The 20,842-nt window shown below is 35.5% G+C and overlaps 1 protein-coding gene across 1 annotated transcript; it reads right to left on the minus strand.

The window, feature by feature from the left end:
- Positions 1 to 219: 219 nt before the first annotated feature.
- On the minus strand, positions 220 to 17,757 carry LOC110774872 (THO complex subunit 1). The gene is made up of 21 exons (XM_021979467.2): positions 17,604 to 17,757; positions 17,402 to 17,485; positions 16,303 to 16,377; positions 15,822 to 15,915; positions 15,067 to 15,212; positions 14,897 to 14,968; positions 12,283 to 12,355; positions 10,954 to 11,019; positions 10,801 to 10,847; positions 9,856 to 9,927; positions 9,616 to 9,741; positions 9,456 to 9,521; positions 8,218 to 8,259; positions 5,632 to 5,748; positions 5,263 to 5,339; positions 3,716 to 3,782; positions 3,516 to 3,587; positions 3,369 to 3,419; positions 1,355 to 1,414; positions 1,103 to 1,252; positions 220 to 813 (listed from the first exon to the last, which is right to left on the minus strand). The coding sequence occupies exons 1-21, from the start codon at positions 17,604 to 17,606 to the stop codon at positions 562 to 564; spliced, it is 1,812 nt and encodes a 603-aa protein (XP_021835159.1). The 5' UTR covers positions 17,607 to 17,757; the 3' UTR covers positions 220 to 561.
- Positions 17,758 to 20,842: the final 3,085 nt, after the last annotated feature.

The raw sequence follows: 20,842 nt of genomic DNA on the forward strand, positions 1-20,842 counted from the left end.
ATCCATCATTCATGGACAATTCTTGCACATACTGCAACCAACACATCAGCAACTGCGGCTGTAATCTCGCCACCATACCCCTCTGCCTAATTTTCAGTGCTACAGTTCGACGGAGTTTATAAACAAACATACTCCTCTGCCTACTGCGTTCTTCAAGCACTCTTCAAACAACTCTACTGTTGGAAGAACGAACACAAAAAGGTATAAAAAGATACGAAGAATCAAAAAGAGAAATAATCACAAAATCGGGGACAAAGTTACACAATTCAAGATATATACAAATAAGTGAACGTTCTCGAGCCCTATATTCAATAATCCAAAGATATCTCAAGAACTAGCATTGTAGATATACCTAGTTATGTTAAACATGTGTGATTGAAGCAAAGCCAAAAAAAACAAGTTGTATTCAGCTTGCTACAGCTCTCTGAATATGGATGTAAACCGCCATTCCTGCTTCTCGAACTATGGATGATAGAAGAGTCACTGTAGTTCCCGTTTCAAGTCATAAACTTGAAAATATGACACAGGATCAAGCATCTAGAAAAGCAAAATCAACACTGACTATAGATCAACATCAGCATCTGTCTCTCCATCAATCAACCCCGGTTCAACATCTTCTTCGGCGTCAAGTTCGCCAGCTTCTTGTGCATCTGGGGATTCAGAATTTTGCTTTTCAAGCTCATCTTGTGTTGGGGTGCCAGCTTGAGAATTATTTCCAGTAATAGGTGTTGAATCCAAGTCCATTGCAGCTGATGGAGCTTCAAGATCGTTTTGGCCTCCTTCACCGTCCATCTCACACTCCAAGGCTGTGCCCTAATAGTTTTGGAAATATTTTCAAAATATAGCAATATTAGAAACTCAGAATTCAGAAAACATTCAGATATAATGAAATTAAAAAAAATTGTCGTATTTTTGATAACCGTTATAAATGGTTTATGTTACACTGCCGGACATATCAACCTAATCCCAAGATATTTCACATACAAAATTGACCAGAATATATGTACTTCAATATGCAGTCATGTGGACAGAAATTAGTTCCCTTAACATATAGAGTATACTGAGCTTCCAAGCATATTCGAAACAACGCGTGTCAAAATACCTGATTATCTTCAGATGAAGGTACAGAACCCTTAGTTCCAGACTTCTTCGCTCGTTTAGATTTTTCATTTGGCTTTGCCTGATATTTGGACCTTAGTTCAGCAGGCAGGAGTTCCAGTGGCACAACCCCTTCAATACCAAATTCAGTGAACTGCAAATGAAAGTATGAAATAAACAGTAGGTTACGTTTTATTTAATAACGTGGTTTCAAAATTTTGAATAATCGAATATAATAAAGGGCTGCAAAACTTACCCTAGAAAAACCTTCCAAGTCCTGTCGAGCAGATAACCGAAGACCTTTCCAGCAATAAACCTACGAGAAGACAATAAAGCAGTATAATACTTTTAGAAAAGTGATCCACACTAACCAAATCCTTAATCATGAACCAATACAAATCTCCTACGTGGCTTTACTACTAAAAGGTCCACAATAGGCCCAAGTAACGGGGGTTCAACATTATGAGCCAAATTCCTTACCGAAAATATGACATTATAAGGTTCATTGTGTTTGTTTTTGGAAGGGAAATAAACGGGATATGGACTTAGATAACAAATAGCACCAAGAAAGAACAAAACTTAATAATCTAGGCACATAGGAAGGATTTATGACGGCAAAATATGATAATTTCCACAAAGGATTCGAAAAACAAAGAAAAACAAACAGATTTAAGTATTTAACCCAAGGGTCCAAAAGAGGTGTAACATTCAACTCATCTCTTCACCGGAAATAAACTGAAACTCAAATCAAGATCCTATTTATAAGGCTGCACGACTTAGAAAATAGACCCTGGTACGAATCTTATTAATGGTCCCCAGATTACGTAATAAGTGGCTAAGATTAGATAACAAGGTATCAAGGCTATAAACCGGCAGGGTTAATGTCATTGACTCATCATAGATCAGGGAATCCCGACTTGATATAATCCCAATTCCCAAGTGATTTTATGTTGTCGCACAGGTGATCAAATAATAACTGAAGCAAATATTCCAGTTCTTTTAACTGAAAATTAAATAAGTTCTCCCGTGAACAAAATTGAAATCTTTAGTTTATTTTGGATGTTTGTCAAATTTTGGGATTCTAGTCAAAGTTTCTAAAATTGTTTCACTTTGGAAACTTGTAACCAAATGAAATTAGATTTTAACACCACATTCATGTGGGGATTTTTTATGTGGTTTTTCCAAGTTAAGAAAGGTAGATGAAACTTGGTCTTTTTTAACCGTTGAAAAGTTAACTGTGAATGCAGGAGAAAGGAAAACAAAGTGAATAATTTTAAACCTGATAAAAGGTCACTGAAGTTGGATTTTGGCTAATATGAGTAATATCACTCCATCAGATACCCAAATATTTGTTTTCCTATTTATTTTATCAATTGGGCGCATATGACCACTCATTGTAGAGCTCTCAAACTCTAGTTCCATCTCCATGCAATCTCACTTTCAAATGATTTGTGTGTATGAAGATAAGACTCTCCAAGGTTCTCGTACTGCAGTGTTTAACTCTACAATAAAGAAAACAACAACCTCGAAATGCAATATCAATCTTTATATTTCCAACGTTCCCTAATATTCTACTTACTGTAGACTCTTGTTCTAGAAAAGTTTGTAAAAAAAGAGTGGGTGTTAGAAAAGGTGGACAGAGTAAGAGAGATGTAGTAAAAATGTAGGTGGGTGTAAGAAAAAGGTTAAGTAAGAAAGAGTGAGTGAAAAGAGGGTGGGGTAGAACTTTATGAAACACCCTAAAAAAAAGTGAGTACACCATTAAGTAACGGAAGGAACACCTTTTTTTGTATGACTTAATATCAACCTAGTATGCACTATAATCGAGCTAAAGCCATCCAGATAGCCAAACTATAACCTAACCATTGCTAAATTTGAGATTACGACAATCTCATCTATTTTTAACTCATAAATGAAGTAAATAGATTCATCAGAAGCGTAGTGATCAATGATGAGTATGAGAAAATACAGTGCGAGTTGGTCATCACGTTGAAATAGCTAATATGCAAGTCAAATAAGACCGAGTGATATTTACTGAACTGGCTGACCTTCTGAACAGTCAGCAAAATAATTTTAGACGTCTCAAGATAAAGATTTGCAATTGGATTTTTGGATAACATTGAAAATTGAAAGAGTAACAATATCGAATTCAGATTTAGTTTGACCGTAAGCATTATAATTTGTACTCCTAATTTCTTAGAGTTAATGCAAACTAAAACATGCGGCATCTTATGCGCAACTATTCTCATCACAAGGGAAGTGTAAGCTACCTTCTTATTCTTGTGATGATACTCAGCTTCTATACCAGCAGATGGATCCATCTGTTATTAACAAACAAAAAGTTTATCAATAACACAACAAAAGAAAAATTCGTAGTACTTTTGAATATAGAAATAATATATAGGTGTAAAGCTTACATCGTCAGCCATTGGCTTCCAATAATCTACGACAGCAGGAGTACGAACTCGCTCCGGATCAGTGAGAGCATTCTGGAAAGAAGATGAAGTTTTAGTTATAGCATATAAGCAGAGAAAAAGAAAGCTAGAAAAAAAATAATAACCAGCAACACAGAACACTCTTCAAAACATTATCATAGGTTTATGTGCAACAGACAGACCGGATTCTGATCAGACCATTTCCACAACTGGGAAAGTTCTTTGTTCCCTAATCTCCACCTTGGCCGACTGCAAGGAAAGATAAAAGGTTTTGATCATTTTGAAGCAGAACAACCATAATTAACCACTGAGATTCAAAGATAAACATAAGCCTATCACACTTCATAAGGCATCCAAAAGTCTAACTAGCCCAAGGTAACTTGATCCGTCAAAGCCAAAGATTAATATCAGGAAGAGAGGTCAATCCTGGTTCCAAACAAGTACATTACAATTGATCTGAAGTATGAAATGAACAAAATTTCAGATGTCAGGGTCTCAAAAAGGGCATATGAAATAAACTTCTGAGCGTAAGTATTGGTGTTGCAATGTTTCAACTTTCAAACTGAAGAGAAGTGGTATCTAGTAATGGAAGGCATCTTACACTTGTCCAGTCTAGTCTATCTTCTATCAAAATGATGAAGGATCACATACTCACATATCTGTATGTGATCAACAGCGTTCAAAGATAGGTCATGGATAATCTGGTGGCAAAAAGGGATGAATTAATTGTACAAGCGTAAGGGAGTATCCCAATTCTTTGGGCAGAAACATTAAAAAGTGCATTTATTGCCTTACTCAGCCAAAGTTCTTCGGAAAAAGAAATCCACATTAAACACATGTGGAATACTATAACAGGTATTCACAGATTATTTAGCAGAGATCACAAATGCCCTCCTTTTCGTGACCTTTATGAAACACCCTAAAATAAGGGATTACATGAGAGCTTGTTTAACAAGGAAAATAGCTCTTCTCATGCTTCCTTTAGCTTTATCTCTTATCCACTCTAAGGCTCCGTTTGTTTCAACGGAAACATTTTAAATGAATTGTAAAATATCTTTCCTTCGTTTGTTTCCTTACAAGAAAAGTTAGAGAGAAAAAAATGAGTAAGGGAGTAGAGAGTAAAATGTGGCATTCCTTCTTTACAAAAGGAAAATGTTTTCCATCCCTTAACAAAACAAAGGAAAATGGGGAAATCATTTTCCGTGAACATGTTTAATTTTCCATCAAAACAAATGGAGCCTAAGTATACGACTTTTTCTACTCTCTTGATGGCGCAAGTCTATGTGAATAGCTTCGTTAAGAGCCTAGGTTTACGACTTTTTCTACTCTCTTGATGGCCATTCCTATGCTTGAGATGAAGCTAAATCTTGACTGCTGTACATAACCTATCACTTCTTTCCTCTTCTAGTTCTTATGGAAGCCCTTGTGTCGCTATTACCTTAATATTTATTCTGAGAATACCTTATGCAGCAAGATGCAGTCACTTTGTTAACAAATTACATTCCTGTGAAAAAACCACATCATTTACCAGCGATGTATTCAATGTACTCATAACCATAGAGATCACAAAAGAAAAACTTCAATTAGAGCATTTTTTATGACAAGGCTTCCCCTTCTTCCTTGTCACTGGGGAAAATGTACATAATGTCTAAACACACACACACACACAGAAAGATCCACTCCTTGGGATAGGGCATTAACATTTATAACATTCAAGATAATTTCATACCGTTTTTTTGTACCATCTACCTTCTTCTCCGCGGGTTGTTTTTCAAAAGGTGGGCAACCATCACGCTTCCACCACACCTGGAAGAAAAATAGATAGGACAAAATTCTTTATTCTGGAGAAAGCTACACAGGGGACTTAAATTTTCAACCTCCGAAACAAAAGGCCATTCACTTGGGGGGAGAGGAAAGTGGGAAGGGCAATCATGAGAGAGAAATGGCAGTAGAACCCTGCGAGGTTGTGAGTTTGTGACCTCAAAGTTGCAAAGTGAGGAGCTTGCCACTAACCTCCTCTTTATTTCGTTCATTTACAGAAGGTAAAAAGTGCGACAAGTTAAGTCAAGACTGCCAAGAGAAATCATGATCTGCTCACCCAATTTTTTTCACGTTCTAAAATATGCTCAATGCTGCTGAGAAACTCTTTCCCTTTCGGAGGTGTCACTTCAAGAAGCTTCTTTACACGCTCCTCAGAGGTCTTTATTTCTTCTTTCTACATTCAGCACAAAATTTATGTCATAAACTTCAAATTAGTAATAGCATCAATGCTATACATAAAATGATTGCAAAACTTTATCCATTGCAAATAGCTTCAAACTGGGAAGTTTGGCACTTAATAAAAAACACCACGGAAAATTTAAGGCTTAAAGGCTACAACTACAAAGACTTTTTTTATAAAACTTCCTCGTAGCAAAAATTTAAATCACATTCCTAACAAAGAACACTCAACCATTATACGAAGTATTTATGTTAAGATCCCTAAAAACATTCAGACAAACCCTAAAGCACCAAAGCATGAATTTCACGGGTAAATATCAGAAGAAAAGATCACTTCTAGACATAAGAACAAAGCCGGTGTAAAAGGCAAGGTTATTAGGACTGGAATGGCATTAGCCAGAAGGCATTAATAAATTAACATCAGAACTGATGCACCAGACACCAGTGCATTACCAACTTCAGAACTGATGCACCAGTACATTACCAACTTCAAACAAACCTTATGCGCATAGTACCATCTTACCCATGAGGCCCAATCTGAACCATCTTCCAAATCTCATGAAGGAAGAGAAACCAAGCTTAAATCACTTTCTTTTTAAAGGACTGTAGAACAACACAATTATATATTCCTGAACCTAAAATATACTACTCCGGTGACCACCAGGGGAACAAGTTATGTTTTTAATGTAAAAAGAAAAGATAGATTAAAAAATGCTAAGCTCATGCACATAATTGCAGAATGTGGATGATGTGAAACCCTAAGCACAGCAAAAGTTTTGTTTTGTGCACCAAAAGTTCCCCTCATTCGTAATTCTCTTAAAGATTTGCACGCTAACTTCAAAAATTCATAGCTAACAGATTAGTTACAATAACTCTTCTTTCATAGCCATTACTGAACCATGTTACATTGTGATGAGCTGGTGACTACATGATCTACTTGATTGAATATATTGTCCTTAAGGTTAAAAAATTCGAAGTAAAGGATATCGAAATCTTCAGGGGTATACTGATTTTTCTAATCTAATATTAAGGGGTACAAAAGAGTTATATAACAAGTACAACAGGTAGGAAATATAAACTATAGCAAAATAGAATTGGTCTTCAGAAACGGAAAAACCGGGAATGGGCATATAAAAGCAGATTACAGGGAGTTGGTGACACATTAATATGAGATCAACTTCCCCACAGTTCTTGGAACAATTGTCACTCAGACAAAAGTAAAAAGACCTATATTTCCCGGATTTTAAATACTGTCGAGGTGATTGAGCCCATAGCTACAGTAATTTGACGAACATCAGTCATAAGCTACAATGTATAAATTCCAGTAGACTTAGGTTACTATCGTGGAATAAGAAGTTGCAAAGGAGTTCTTTGTTGGTTTGAGTTCTGCCCTTCAGAATACTCAGTCCAGCAAAGGAATTTCATGCACTCCGAATCTCATATGCTGGCATACAGCAGTGAACGATAGATTATACAGTAGCTTCCCTGTAGCCTGTAGGACTACTATGGGGTAAAAGCAAATTGAATACTGAACTAGACTCTATTAAAAATGCAATCCTTTGTTTCATTAAATGTTTGGTAGCAAACCGCAGCAAGCATGTTACCTACAATAAATATGGCTGTCGAGATAGCAATCCAGTTTGTCACTGACTCGCTATGGAAATGATTAACATGTGCACACACACACACAATCACCTATTCACCTATGATGTGAGCAAAACACACACACACACACAATCACCTATGATCTGAGCAGAGAAGACACTAGAAGAGTTGTCATTTCTACCTAAGCTCAGCTACTTTTTACATTTGAATATAAGTTGTTCAAAATCCCATAACTAACTAACCAACCATTTGAGAGTCAGGTAGCAGGTTAGATTCATAAAAGATAAAGTAAAATACTCCAACCTCCTCCTTAAATCTAAAACCACTTCGCTTTGGTTAAAGATTTTATACCAATTTTTTGTTGCTCAGCATTTGTAAAATTACTTACCATAATTTAACTATGCTGCTAAAAAGGTTAAATTTCCCACTTGGTAATGCATGACTGCCTTTTACACCAGCCAGAACATTACTAATCAATTTTAGGACAAGAACTAGCTAGATGCTATGCTTAACTAGATAAATAAGACTCACATAAATATATCATCTATTATCTTAAGCTGACCCCAGATGACGTCTTTCGACTGTTTTTTTAGGGGATGCTGGGATTCTAATGATAAATAGGGAAACAGTAGAAGCTGGAGAATAAGTCCACACCACTTTCTACATTACCTATTTCCACTTCCAATTATATTTTTAATACTGAAGCAAATCAAATAGCCACAGCAATTTCTGTTAAAAATTCAAATTCCCATCTATTACCCTCGTGTGAGAGCAACTTTTTCAGATACCACTTATTAGAGCCATAAAGGAGAAGGATAGAAAGGAAAGGGTGCCACAAAAACTATCAACAGATACTAACCATTGCTTCTGATGGCAAATCTTTGTCGCTCTTTCCAGGAGCCTGTAGAAAGCATGAGAAAGAAAATGTTACTTGTCGGGAAAGTACCTATTTTAGGTTAATAAACCCACGACAAAAGATAGTGAAGACTAGAGACATGAATAAAGGCATAAACAGATTAAGGAGAGATTCACTTTTTGTTATCCAAACATATTAAACCGCATGAATTGAACCAATGCACTGAAATCCACACAGTGAATTACAATCTTGATCTTTTGCCCATGCTTTTTTACCAGGAAGACCTTAAGGATGCATGAACATCAGAAAGTTACGAAGAAGTGGATGATAAATTAAACATCAAGTCAAAGCTTCTCACAGCGCTCAATGCTCAATCTGTCCACAAATAATTTTTTCTCCCGAAATATATTATTGCTGAATATTACATTCGTTCCTAGATGTTTGTGACACTTTAAATCCCACCTCAACGTGCCTGAGAGGGGTCTTTAAAGAATAATCTTATACAGCCCCTAGTGGGCTATGTTTCTTTCCTACATTCAAAAGCACAAATAACCTATCTTCCCTGATGACCCAAACAGTGCCCTTCACGCTCAAAGCTCATTATTAACAAATGACGAGAAAAATGAAGAGATAACTAGAAAGGGGTGAAAAATCAAAATCCTCAGACTTGTAACAAAACATCACATTATCATTAAGAACCTTAAGCAAATAAATAATGTATTGTTGACCATATTAAGATTAAGATACGTTCAAAAGGGTATTTCTATAAATAAATAAAAAGATGCAGTTGAAGTTGAAATTCCTCCAAACATTAAGAATAGTGACCAGTGAGGTGCAGAAAGATAAATAATTATACAGTTTACAGAATTCAGATAAGCAAAGGATAATCTGAAACTAGCAATAGCTCAATCCTTCAGTAACAAATGGATAAGTAAGAGTCCATACCAGTATCCAATTGATCATCACCCCCCCCCCCCCTCCCAACACACACACACACACACAAAGCACCCACCTCCTCTCAAAAAGAACAGAAAGGGGAGAAGAAAGAAGAGAAAAGGCCCCAACCAATAACGTAAGGTACTGGAGATATCTACTACAGCTAATACTTCTGCACGCATATTTGATCTTCATTCACATACATTATTAATGCCAACACATACAAGATTGTAAAGTATCAGTCTGACGGGCGTGTTTTAGAATGGTCTTGGAAGCATAGCCTACAGTAAGTACCTACTACCTACCTTCACATAGTCGAACAATATCAAGCATTGTACCAGAACATGACGCCGGAAACTAGGATCTTTCAGCTGCAGCAAAGAAAAGTTCAGATCAGTGAATCACGGTAGAATATGGTGACCTCTATTCCTTTCTATTATTTGTTAACTTGGTGAAGAGAATTACCTCCAAACCCATTAATTTACTACTGGTAAGATATTTGATATTGACAGCTGCCCCCTCTTCTTCAAGATTATTAGCATTTCCCTCTTCATCACTCAAGGGTTGAGCCTCAAAGGTATTGAGTACAACCTAATAAAGAAAAGTCAAAAAAAGATAAATGAAACTCCAGCACTGATGATATTAGTGTGAATCAAACAATAATTTTTCAAAACACAAAAAAAAAAAAAAAAAATTGAACAATACCGTTAAGCTTGATGTAAATCTGTGCCATTTCGTAGGATTAACAGTCAAGGATGGAGGATTGCAAAAATACTCCTGAAAAAGATGGTAAAAATTCAGCTGATAACAATGAAGAGAAATGTACATGGAATTTGATCAAAATTATACAGAGTAATAATATAAAATTGTTAACAGTTTGCAAAGTTGATATAAAATTGTGAGAATTACTTAAACTTGATTTGTCTTAACACTTAAGTGCTTAATTCCACATCCACCATATATCATGGTTTTGCATCATTTTTCAGCAGCAGATAGCCAGCCGGCAAGTGAACATAAGTACATAGTAATCCCATTTGTCATTAGCAAAGACCATGGAATATGGAAAGAAGGCACAGAAGCAAACAGATAATAAGGTATACATACTTATCATCTAATCTAAAAATCATTTATCATCCTATTGAGAAATGAACCAGATTGAAGGTTCATTGACAAAATGTATTCTCCCTCCTTTTTATCAATCCAAGTTCCCCGATGATCTGAGAAAGCTATCCGGGAGGCAACAAAAAACTTTAATGTTTTCGACCTTGAAGATAAATCGCAATATTGACAAGCTATTGAGTGAACCTAATCAAGTCAAACATGTGTAGCAAACCAAACAACTTTAAGTCAATGCTTCACTGTCATTTCTAGACTCTTCTAGTACATTTTTCTCGACAGGTTTGAGAGCTCTGACTTCAGGTTTGTTGAATGACTTTGGCCACCATCCTTATAGTAATTCATGCAAGTTGTACTTCCCTTCAATAAAATCTGTTATCTATTACTTCATATATTATATTTCAGATATTAGTTCAACTAAATTTTTTCTGCTATCAAGAAGTGAAAGTTCGCAAGGTGGGGAAAGAATGTCTTAGCAAACAAAGAAAACATATTACCACCACTCAAGAACATTATAAATTATGTAGTATTCACCTGTAAACTCCAGAACGTCTTGTAGAAGTTGAAATCAGTAGAAATTCCTAAGAGAAATAAAGCAAAAAGAAACAAAATGAAATAAAAGCCAGCAGCGTCTATATAGTTAAAAACATAAAACAAAAGATTCAGTTCTTATAAGTGTTGGGATACCTTTAGGTGCTTCTTTCTCAAACGTTGTTTCATTGGATGTATTGAAAACTCCCTTGATATTCACAGCTGTATACATCAGAAAGAACATTTCACAAATACGTCAACATAGCAACACAAAGGTATTTAAAGATCATCTTATAAGCTGGGATTTAGTATGTTGTCCAAAATCAGAGGGAGGGTTGGTGTTTGGAAGGGTGATTTCAATGTTGTTTTATTGGGTAAATGGTGGTGGAGGTTTCCTCTTGAACACCAGTCTCTTTGGTACAATGTCATCGAAAGCATGCAGGGCTTGTGTCAAAATAGGTGGGGTCTTCAGGATGTTGTTCTGTAACTAACAACTGTCTATGGAAATCTATTTCGTATGTTTCTACTCTACTTTAACCATTAGTGAAATCCAAAATAAGGGACGGTAAGCAAATTCAGTTTCGGGAAGATGAATGGATTAGCGAGCAGACTATTTGTGGTCGTTATCCTCGCCTTAATCTTTCTCTGCAGAATGCTCCAGTGTCAATTTTTAATAATGGCAATGTGTGGGAGTTACACTTGAGGAGACCACCAAATGACTGAGAGATAGAGGAGATCATGTCTATGTATAACCTTTTGGACATTCAATTAAAGGATGTGAAGGTTCAAGAGTATCAATAGGAGATACTTCTGAGGTTTTTTCATAAATATCCTTTATTAATTCGTTCAGTTTACACCCCTACGGCCCTACATCTCAGCGATATCGCTCTTTTCCTTCAGTGAATTTCATTTGGAAGTCAAAGAAGGTGAGAGCTTTGGTGAGGACTTTAGCTTTGGGGAGGCTGGATACGAATTATATGTTCCATAAGCAGTGGCCAATAACGGCAACATCACCTGATATTTGCTTTCTTATGGGGCTAATAATGAGTAGTGCTCAGATATCTTCCTTAAGTCCTTTACTATGATACTCTTTGAAGTTTAAGAAGAGTATGGATCAGACCTTCAAGTATACTGGAATGGTTGCAGATACGTTTGCAGGGTTTAATTCAAGGAAGGCGAAGAAGTTGCTTAGGCGAAATGCAATAATGGCTACTTTGTGGTGAGTCTGGATGGTCGTATTTTTAATGGTGTTGTTTCCCCACGTGATCTATTGTGCAATAGTGTAACATTGTTAGGTTCTTTATGGGCTAAGGCGGTCGGGGATTTCCCAACTTACTCTATTGGCTAACTTGTAGTTCTGATTTCCAGTCTCTTTCTAAGAAAATCTTGTCCTCTTGATGTACTTTTACTTTTGTTTGTGCAGTTTTAACAATGTTAGTATTCTTATAAACAAAACAACTGACATAACAGACAACAAGCACATACCTGAGCGCTCCGATAGCGGGAAAAAATGTGCCAGAAACATAAGAATTCGTCCACAAAATACCACATCATTTGCCTGCAATAATACATCCTCAAATAGTTCAACCATCACAATCAATTGTTATAAGTCACTTTCCATCCACTATATGAACAGCTACTTCAAACTTAATTCATTTGGATCTAAATATAGTTTTAAGGTCTATTGCTCAACAAAATAGGGTATTATCACCAACCAACCTTCAAAATTTTCAATAAGACAAGTAATGCCAAATTTACAGATGGATTTGCAAATATAATGTCAAGGTTATTTAAGCTTATTTGTACTCTACTAAAATTAATGAGAAAAGGAAGCTTGAATTTCATTAACCTTCTAATTACAGTTGCACAGGAAGATACCTAGTTCCTTAACAAGTGAAAAACGTTGAATTTCTTTTTTTCCCTTTACAAGTAATGACGACATATATTAGAAAGACGCCAGCAGGTGTTAGTCATGTACAAAAGAACGGCTAGCAACAGATAAACTCAAGTCCTAAAGCTATCATTGAAGACTTTAATCTACAAAGCAAAGAAAAGTCAAGCATCATTCAGAACACTATTGATAAGGATGTTTGATCCGCAGTACTTGACTCCTATACAAAAGCCTTAAAATAAAAATAAGGACTTTAAACCTTGACACAAGGAAGCTTTATCCCTCAAAAATCTGTTGGTTTCTTTCTTTCAAGTCCACCACCAGATTGCTCACAGAACCATCTTCCGCGCTTCATCAAGCCAACCTTTTCTCATCCTTGTTCCCAAGCTACACAATCTTTCACAGAAGGCTGCACCCAACTCATCCCGAACAAGGCCAATAAAGCGTCGAAGAAAAAGGACCCGTATATATAAGAGTAAACGACTATTAACAGACTATTTCTCCTTAAAAGACAAAATAGAACAGTCTGCAATGAGAAGGTTCCTTCTCTGAACAATGCCCATGCCAAGAAAACAAGATTAATTTTTCAAGGAAATTACAAACGCAGAAAAAGAGACTTTCCATCTTGTAATTCTCCTCCAAATTGACTCCCTCAACAAAGAGACTTTCCAAAAGCCTCAAGAGCTTATTTTCTTTCCAATCATTAAGAAGTCCCAAAAAAGAAATATTACGCTGCTCCTGAAATCATTTCGCACAAACCTCCAGAAACAGTACCCTTCATAAAAAAATAGATCATAATATAGCTGGAAACAGAGCTTTTCAGGGTGGATCCCACCAAATGTCATGCCAAAACAGACCCCTTGGAGCACTCTATATCTTGAAACTAACCAAGGACTCAAAATTCAAAAACATGCAACCCTTAACAATGGGTTTCCTATGTGAACTCCAGGGAAGATGTCTGATTCCACCACTGTCTTTGAGAGTTTGAGCTTGATGATGTTCTTCCATAATGTGCTGTCTTCATTCTCAGGTATCCAAAGCCACATCGAATTAAAAGCTTCATTCATCGTACTAATGGAGAAAATCTTCTCACTTCACCCAATGAAGACTCTTACCAGGATATCATAAGCTCATAGGAAGACCTAATCAAACTTTTTTTAGCTTAGAAGCCACAATGGCCAGGGTAGTGAACATGAACATAATGTAAATAGGTATCTGGAAAGAGTGCTTCTGACCAATGCCAATCTAACTCCTCTTGATAAAAGCTTTGGTTTCCATGGTGCAAGTCTTTTTGAAATTTCCCAACAATAGGATCCGAAACAGAAATGCACTTGAAAAGAACACTAAGAGGAAAACCCAAATAGGATGAAAAAAGAAACTCCATCCCCAGAACCAAAGACATCAGCTAAAGACTCCAAATTTGGAACTTTGCCAACCGGAATTGGTGCACCCTTCTGCAAATTGACCCTTCAAGACTCACATTGCTCCAATGATTAAAAGAGCGCCTTAGGTAACCCAGGATATTCTCATCATGTTTTCAATGTACTAAAGTATCACCACCGAAGAGGATAAGAGAAAGATGAGATGCTGTGATGCACTGTTTTCAATACGTACACCATAAAAGAGTCCGTCTTCAATGGCTTTCATCACCAATTTACTCAAAGATGTCATCACAATAGTGAAGCAAAATGGAGAGAGTGGATCTCCCTAGCACAACCCACAAGAGCTCGAAGAGAAACCTGCGGGCTGCCATAGACTAACACTAAAAACGAGTTGTAGAAATACAAAAAAGAACCCAATCCCTCCATTTGCAAAAAATAAATTGTGATTTTAATTGACATCAAAATCCCAAGAAACATAATCATAAACCTATTCTAAATCTAGCATGCACAACAAACCATTATATTTAGATTTAGCAAGAGACCTACATACTCATATGCAATGAGCATATCATCCAAATGTAAATCCACTTTTTAAACCTTTAAAACTGTTATATAGCTTTCTGATTTTATAATCTAGGAAATATAGTCAGTTCGCATGTTTGCAGAAGTTAAGATCACATACTAATCATACAAACTATAAAACAACTAGAGCCCTCTTTCTTCCTTAACAAATCACATACTGCAAAAACAAAGATCAAATCTAAAGCATCTAAGCTGCGAAATTTTTTTAGAACAATGTAGGACAGCCAAAGTAAGATATTAGAACCTTTGACAAACGACGAAGCAGTTGATTGCATGTCCTCAGCATCACAAGTTTGCCACGAGCAAACAGTTCTTGCTGTTCAAGCAACCATGAAGTTGATTAACACAAAATTAAGCAGGGGGTAATACACTTTAGTAACTTGAATCACAAATGTGACAACAACATAAAATTACCTTTCCAAGTATGTCTTGCTTGCTCTCAATGTAAGCAAAAATATCTTTGCAGTTCTTCATGGTAGACATTTCTGTCAAATCTTCCAATAGCTGAAATATCATGCCACCCTCCACGTGCTCCTTCTCACAGAGATACAATACGATATCTATTTTGGAGAGGCAAACAAAAAGTCTGTTATGAGAACTAAAATTGAAGCCATAGCAGGATGGAGGGAAAAACAAACTATTAAGTAAAAAAATAAATGTACCCCCTTATCTCATAACAAGTCCCCTACTCCCTTTATATGATCCCTTCCCTCAAAAGTACCAAATTGTGCGTAAGTTGATTTTTATGCCATCTCTTGAAACAAACGAGTATTGAAAGCCGCTCCAATATTCATATTACACATATAACACTTTCCTAAAGCCTCAAGCACATACTAGGAGAGATCAAAGCGCATAAAAATGTAAGAGGCATTGTTTCTTCATGTTTATATTTTCCAAAAAGGAATCAATTTTGAAATGGAGAAAATTATTCAACCGAGCTTCCAAACAGAATAAACTGGCTATATCAAAGCAGGCTTTCAAGTCTCACAATGGACAAAACTCAAAAGTATCCAGCACAACACATTCATTTTGCAGATACGCTGAAGATAACAAAATTAGACAGCAGATAAGCATCAACAATTTGCATATCAAAGGCCAGACATTAACAGTATTCCAATAAAATAATGCATATATCTGAAACAAAACCTCTAGCAAAAGTGTGATCATACCCAGAAGGCGAGGAATTTGACCGTTTGCATTATCTCCGTCAGCAATGGATTGGCCATAATGCATGGTTGGATCTCCAGACTGTACTGCACACGACTGCATCAGGAGACCAGCATACAAGTCAAACTTCTGTAACACTTGTAAAAATTATAAGAAAGACTTACAGACTAATATCATCACAAATAGTTATGTGTTCCTTTTGAAACAAGTGAACAATCTGTCCCCCCATGGAAGATTGAATACCAGCAGTTGAAAGAGTAACAGGAGAAGAAGAATGGCTCTTTCCATTAAACTATCTGGAACTTAACTGAAAGTTTCAGCTGCATATTCTACCTAAACAAAATAATCGTTTCATCTATGATTCATGACCTAGTCACTTGATGTTGAATTAATTAAAGAATTGAGGATGAAATATAGAACTGCAGCCATAGAAGCCACGTAAATGAGAGAACATAATGTCAAACAAGTTGAAAGTATCCATACCACCAACTCTTGGAGTAACGTCCGTAGAATGTTTTCTAGCAACTGATTTTCATCCAGAACTAACTTTGTTTGCCTCTGCAAAGCACAATTTTAACTAAAATTAAGCATATTCATACATATCATGAAAAATACAAATACCTGTGAAAGTGAGCAGGCAATGCAATCTAACAAACACTAATTTGATAGCCTAAACATTGGCAAACATGAGTAAGAGCAATTTAGTCTACCCACTAACCATTCAAGAAAGAAAAAATACATCACCATTCCAAAAGTTACATTAGCAACTAGTTGGTGTATTGTTCAGAACTTCAGATATATTACAAAGGAGATAAATGTTAAATTGTTCTCATATCCTTATAGGGCGGTCTCCTTAACAATCTAAAAGTAATCCCTCCATCTGGAAATAGTTGAACCATTTTCATCATCTCCCCGTCACTCATACAAGTAGTGGCACATTGTAAAATAAATCATAAGCCAACACTACATTGGGAAAAGTGACTTCTTCAAGAAATCCTAAGTAGTGGCATATTGTAAAATAATGATAAGCCAACACTACACTGGGAAAAGTGACTTCTTCCAGAAATCCTAAACTACTACAGGTGACTATTCTTAGGACAGTGGGAGTATGTGTATTTTATAAATGCAACATGCCGAAAGCTAGTACTTCGCCAAACTCCACCAAGAAACAAAAAGAAAATTCTCCCACCATGGAATCTGATAAGTGAGATTTCGAGTAAGTGTTTACATAATCTTCTTCTGCCCGAAGAAATGATTCATCGAAATAATGAGTCACCATTGATATGGACATTAAAAAAAAAATTGTAAATTCTAATTAGCTTAATGGATAAAAACTAAATCATTGCCAGTTACACACAGCAGGAACCAAATAACATTTTTGCATTTCTTTTCTTTTTTTTCATCAATTGAAGTAGCAAAAAAGCTAATCTACACGATTCGCAGAAAGTATGAATTCCCCATTAAAACACATAGATAATACAATGCTCCAACAAGTATTTCTATGGGAAAAAATCGAAAGTTGCAGAAATAATAACCCTGTTAACAAGAAATGCAATTGAATAATGTGGGGAAATAAAATCACCTGGGGTTTAATGGCTTCCTGAACAGTTTGAAGAGCAAATTTTTCGGGGGGCTCCAAATTTAACAAGGCTTTCCTAAAAATCTCCTGATAAATACCCAAAAAATTGTCAGAACTTCAAATTTGTTGGAAACTGCCCTAAAACAATAAGTTGATATGAATTTTGGTTGTAGTATCGAAGTAATTGAAGCAGAAAATTGCTTACCATGGTTTTTGGTTCGCGAAATCAGAGAGGAGGTTCCAATCAAAATCTCAACTCCGGCAACTGAGTTCGCTGCGTTGAGTTGGGGGGTTGGGCTATACGGCTTTTAACAAAGTGTGGCAATTACTAAAAAACGCCCTCTAGTGTGTGTGATAAAAAAAGTTTAATGAAGAAAATGTCAATAAATAAGATGAGGAGGCTACATCGCTGGTAACCAGCGAAATAAGGACCCCATACTCATTTTAAAAAATACAAAAATTTGGAAATATGGCCCACCTTTAAATAAATGTGTAAAATTGTTGTTAACTTGTTATATACTGTCATTTCTAATATAAGTATTGTCATTGTTGTATATATATTGTCATTGTTGCATTAAAATACTGTCACAATCACCCAAAAAAAGGAAATTATGTATACAACTGTAATGAAATATAAAAAGTAAAGAGACCACTTAAATGAATGGATAAAAGTGTTGCATATTAAATGAATGGGTAAAAGTATGTATACAAGTGTTATATAAGTATTGTCATCGTTTGCATAAATACTGTCATTGTTGTATTAAAATACTGTCATTGTTGAACTAATTACTGTCATTGTTGCTCATATATAGTACTTTATTTGACTTTTCAACTCATGAGAGAAAATTACCATTTTACCCCGGGTATGGGGTAATTGTGTCGCTGGTTACCAGCGATGTAGCCTCCCTCTAAATAAGATGATTTTATGAGGGAGGCTACATCGCTGGTAACCAGCGATGTATCTGCCCCATACCCACCAAAAAAAAAAAAGTGAAAAGAAAATAAATTACAATGATGGCCCACCCCTTAAATAAATGGTAAAAATGTTGCGAACTTGCTATATACTGTCAAAGGTTAGATAAATACTGTCATTATTGTGTATATACTGTCGTTGTTGTATTAAAATTTGCCATAATCATCCAAAAAGAAGAAAACGAAATGAAACAAAAATAGTAAAGGGACCACTTAAATGACTGGATAAACGTGTTACATATACTCTCTGTCATAATCATCCAAAAAGAAGAAAACGAAATGAAACAAAAATAGTAAAGGGACCACTTAAATGACTGGATAAACGTGTTACATATACTATGTCATTGTTTGTATAAATATTGTCATTGTTGTATTGAATACTGTCATTTATTTCCGATACTTAGTACTTTGTTTGACTTTTCAACTAATTAAGTGAAAAGACAATTTTGCCCCTGGGTATGGGCAAAAAAGCCGCTGGTAACCAGCGATGTAGCCTCCCTCATCATTTTATATTTTATCTTGTTGCTTTTTGTACTTTTTTTGGGTCTCCCTTCTTCTTCACCCAAAAAAAAAAAAAAAAAAATCTTATTTTGGTATTGAAATAGAAAAGATTGGAAAAGAAAATATGAGAAATTTGTTGAACTTTTTTTTTAATTGTTGTTTATGTTATTTTATACCGTTTTTCCCTCAAGGGTTATGAAAAACTACGGGGAAATGAGCAAATTGAAATCATTTTTTTACAAAAACCACTTATATTTTACACCATAATTTATAGTATACTCTATTTTTCATAGTTTTTCATAATAGTGCACCAAGCAGGTGAAATTCGGCAATTTCACATATTTATGCATAATTATCTTTCTTAAGATTTTCACATATTTACTTTTCCTCACACTTCCCTATTAAATTTGATCCAAAATACAATATATTGTGCATTTTAGTGATGAAGTCGCAATATATAACCGCTACGCATCCCACGAAAAATAGAGTGGCCAGAAGAGGGGGGAGAAATTAAGAGAAAGAAAACTTGGCATAAAAAGAGTTATTTTTTAAAAAAAACGGGGGGAAATCAAAACAGAACATTAATTTTAAAAGGGCATGGGCCATGTTACAAGCCTATAAAGAAACGAAAAAATTATTGTTTTTTTTAATAATAAGCACATTTCTGCCAAAATCATGTAACATCAGTTATACCTTGTTCTCTTAAAGAGTTATAAAGTTTTAAGAAGAAGAAAAAAGAATAACAAATAAAATGATTGTCAAAGGATAATAATACAAAGTAATAACACTTATCACCAAAGGAAGAAAAATATATGAGCACTCTCACCAGTGGGATAAAAGGTCCTCGCGAGTGAAAAATGGTTAGATTAAAAAAGTTTACACACCACATCATTGGGAAGAATGAAAAAAGTTCACGAGGAAAATGGAAAAAATCCGTGCGGCTTTCTGTTTCAACAATTGGCTCATGAAAATATTAGGTTCCACTCTGTTCTTTTGGCAGACGAAAGTGACAGCAAAAGTCACTTTAAATTTGCACCCAACATTAATATTACCATTGAATTACCCAATAATTCCAAAAAAATAAAAAATAAAATCTTGCTTTTGTTGACTGAGCGCATCAGCAGGCCCAATGGGCGTCTGCCACGTGTCCCAGTCAGCTACACCAACCAATCACAAAATTAATTTCAAAAATTATAACGGCTCTATTGTTTAAAGGCTAAATTTAGCCGAAAATAATTAATTAAAAAATAAAAGTATACCAACGGTCATAACATTTCAAGATCTACAAATAGAGATTCATTTTGCTATATTTCGACACACTTTCAAAAATCATATTTCTCTCTCTAAAATGATCAAAAATAATTTTCATACAAAGTATTACTATAATTTGTGATATGTTCGGAAAATTACTGAAAATTTTTAGAAACGTATTTTTTCGATAATCTTATTTCCGTTATTTATTTATTAATTTTATCATCATTATTATTATTATTAATTAATTTTTTTTACTATAAATGTAGAATATATTAAGCGAACTCAAAGCATTACAAAAAGTTAGTGGGATGTCAAAATACTATCTAAACCCCCACTCCTTTAGCAGTGGAAAAACTAATCCTAGTGAATATATGAGTAGCAGCCCGAGCCCCAATATCTTGAGCCTTGTAGAAATTATGTATCCGTTTGAGCAGAGAAATCTCATTTGTCTCAAATTGCCCCAATGAAGAAAAGGAGAGAAGTAAAAAACTATACCCGCTTGTCCCACACTTAACCTGATACTTGATCCGCTTGCGATATGCTGCATCAATCTCAACACGGCCGGAAACGAAGTCAGACATCCCAGATTGCCTCATAGGCGATGACCTAGTTAAATACACACACACATCAAGTCCCTTATCCCAGGAGTAAAGCAACACGTCTGCAGGAGCCCCCTCTTATTGTTGTTGTTGTTGTTGTTGTTGTTTTGCTAACAAC

The sequence above is a fragment of the Spinacia oleracea genome, chromosome 1, assembly GCF_020520425.1.
Source record: "Spinacia oleracea cultivar Varoflay chromosome 1, BTI_SOV_V1, whole genome shotgun sequence".
Taxonomy (NCBI): Eukaryota; Viridiplantae; Streptophyta; class Magnoliopsida; order Caryophyllales; family Amaranthaceae; genus Spinacia; species Spinacia oleracea.

Excerpts from the sequence above, each read along its gene's own strand:
- LOC110774872 (XM_021979467.2), bottom strand. Across the intron at positions 3,783-5,262 it reads GTAGATGGTACAAAAAAACG|TCGGCCAAGGTGGAGATTAG; the intron begins GTATGAAATTAT and ends CTTTCCTTGCAG. Across the intron at positions 3,420-3,515 it reads GGAAGCCAATGGCTGACGAT|ATGGATCCATCTGCTGGTAT; the intron begins GTAAGCTTTACA and ends TGTTAATAACAG.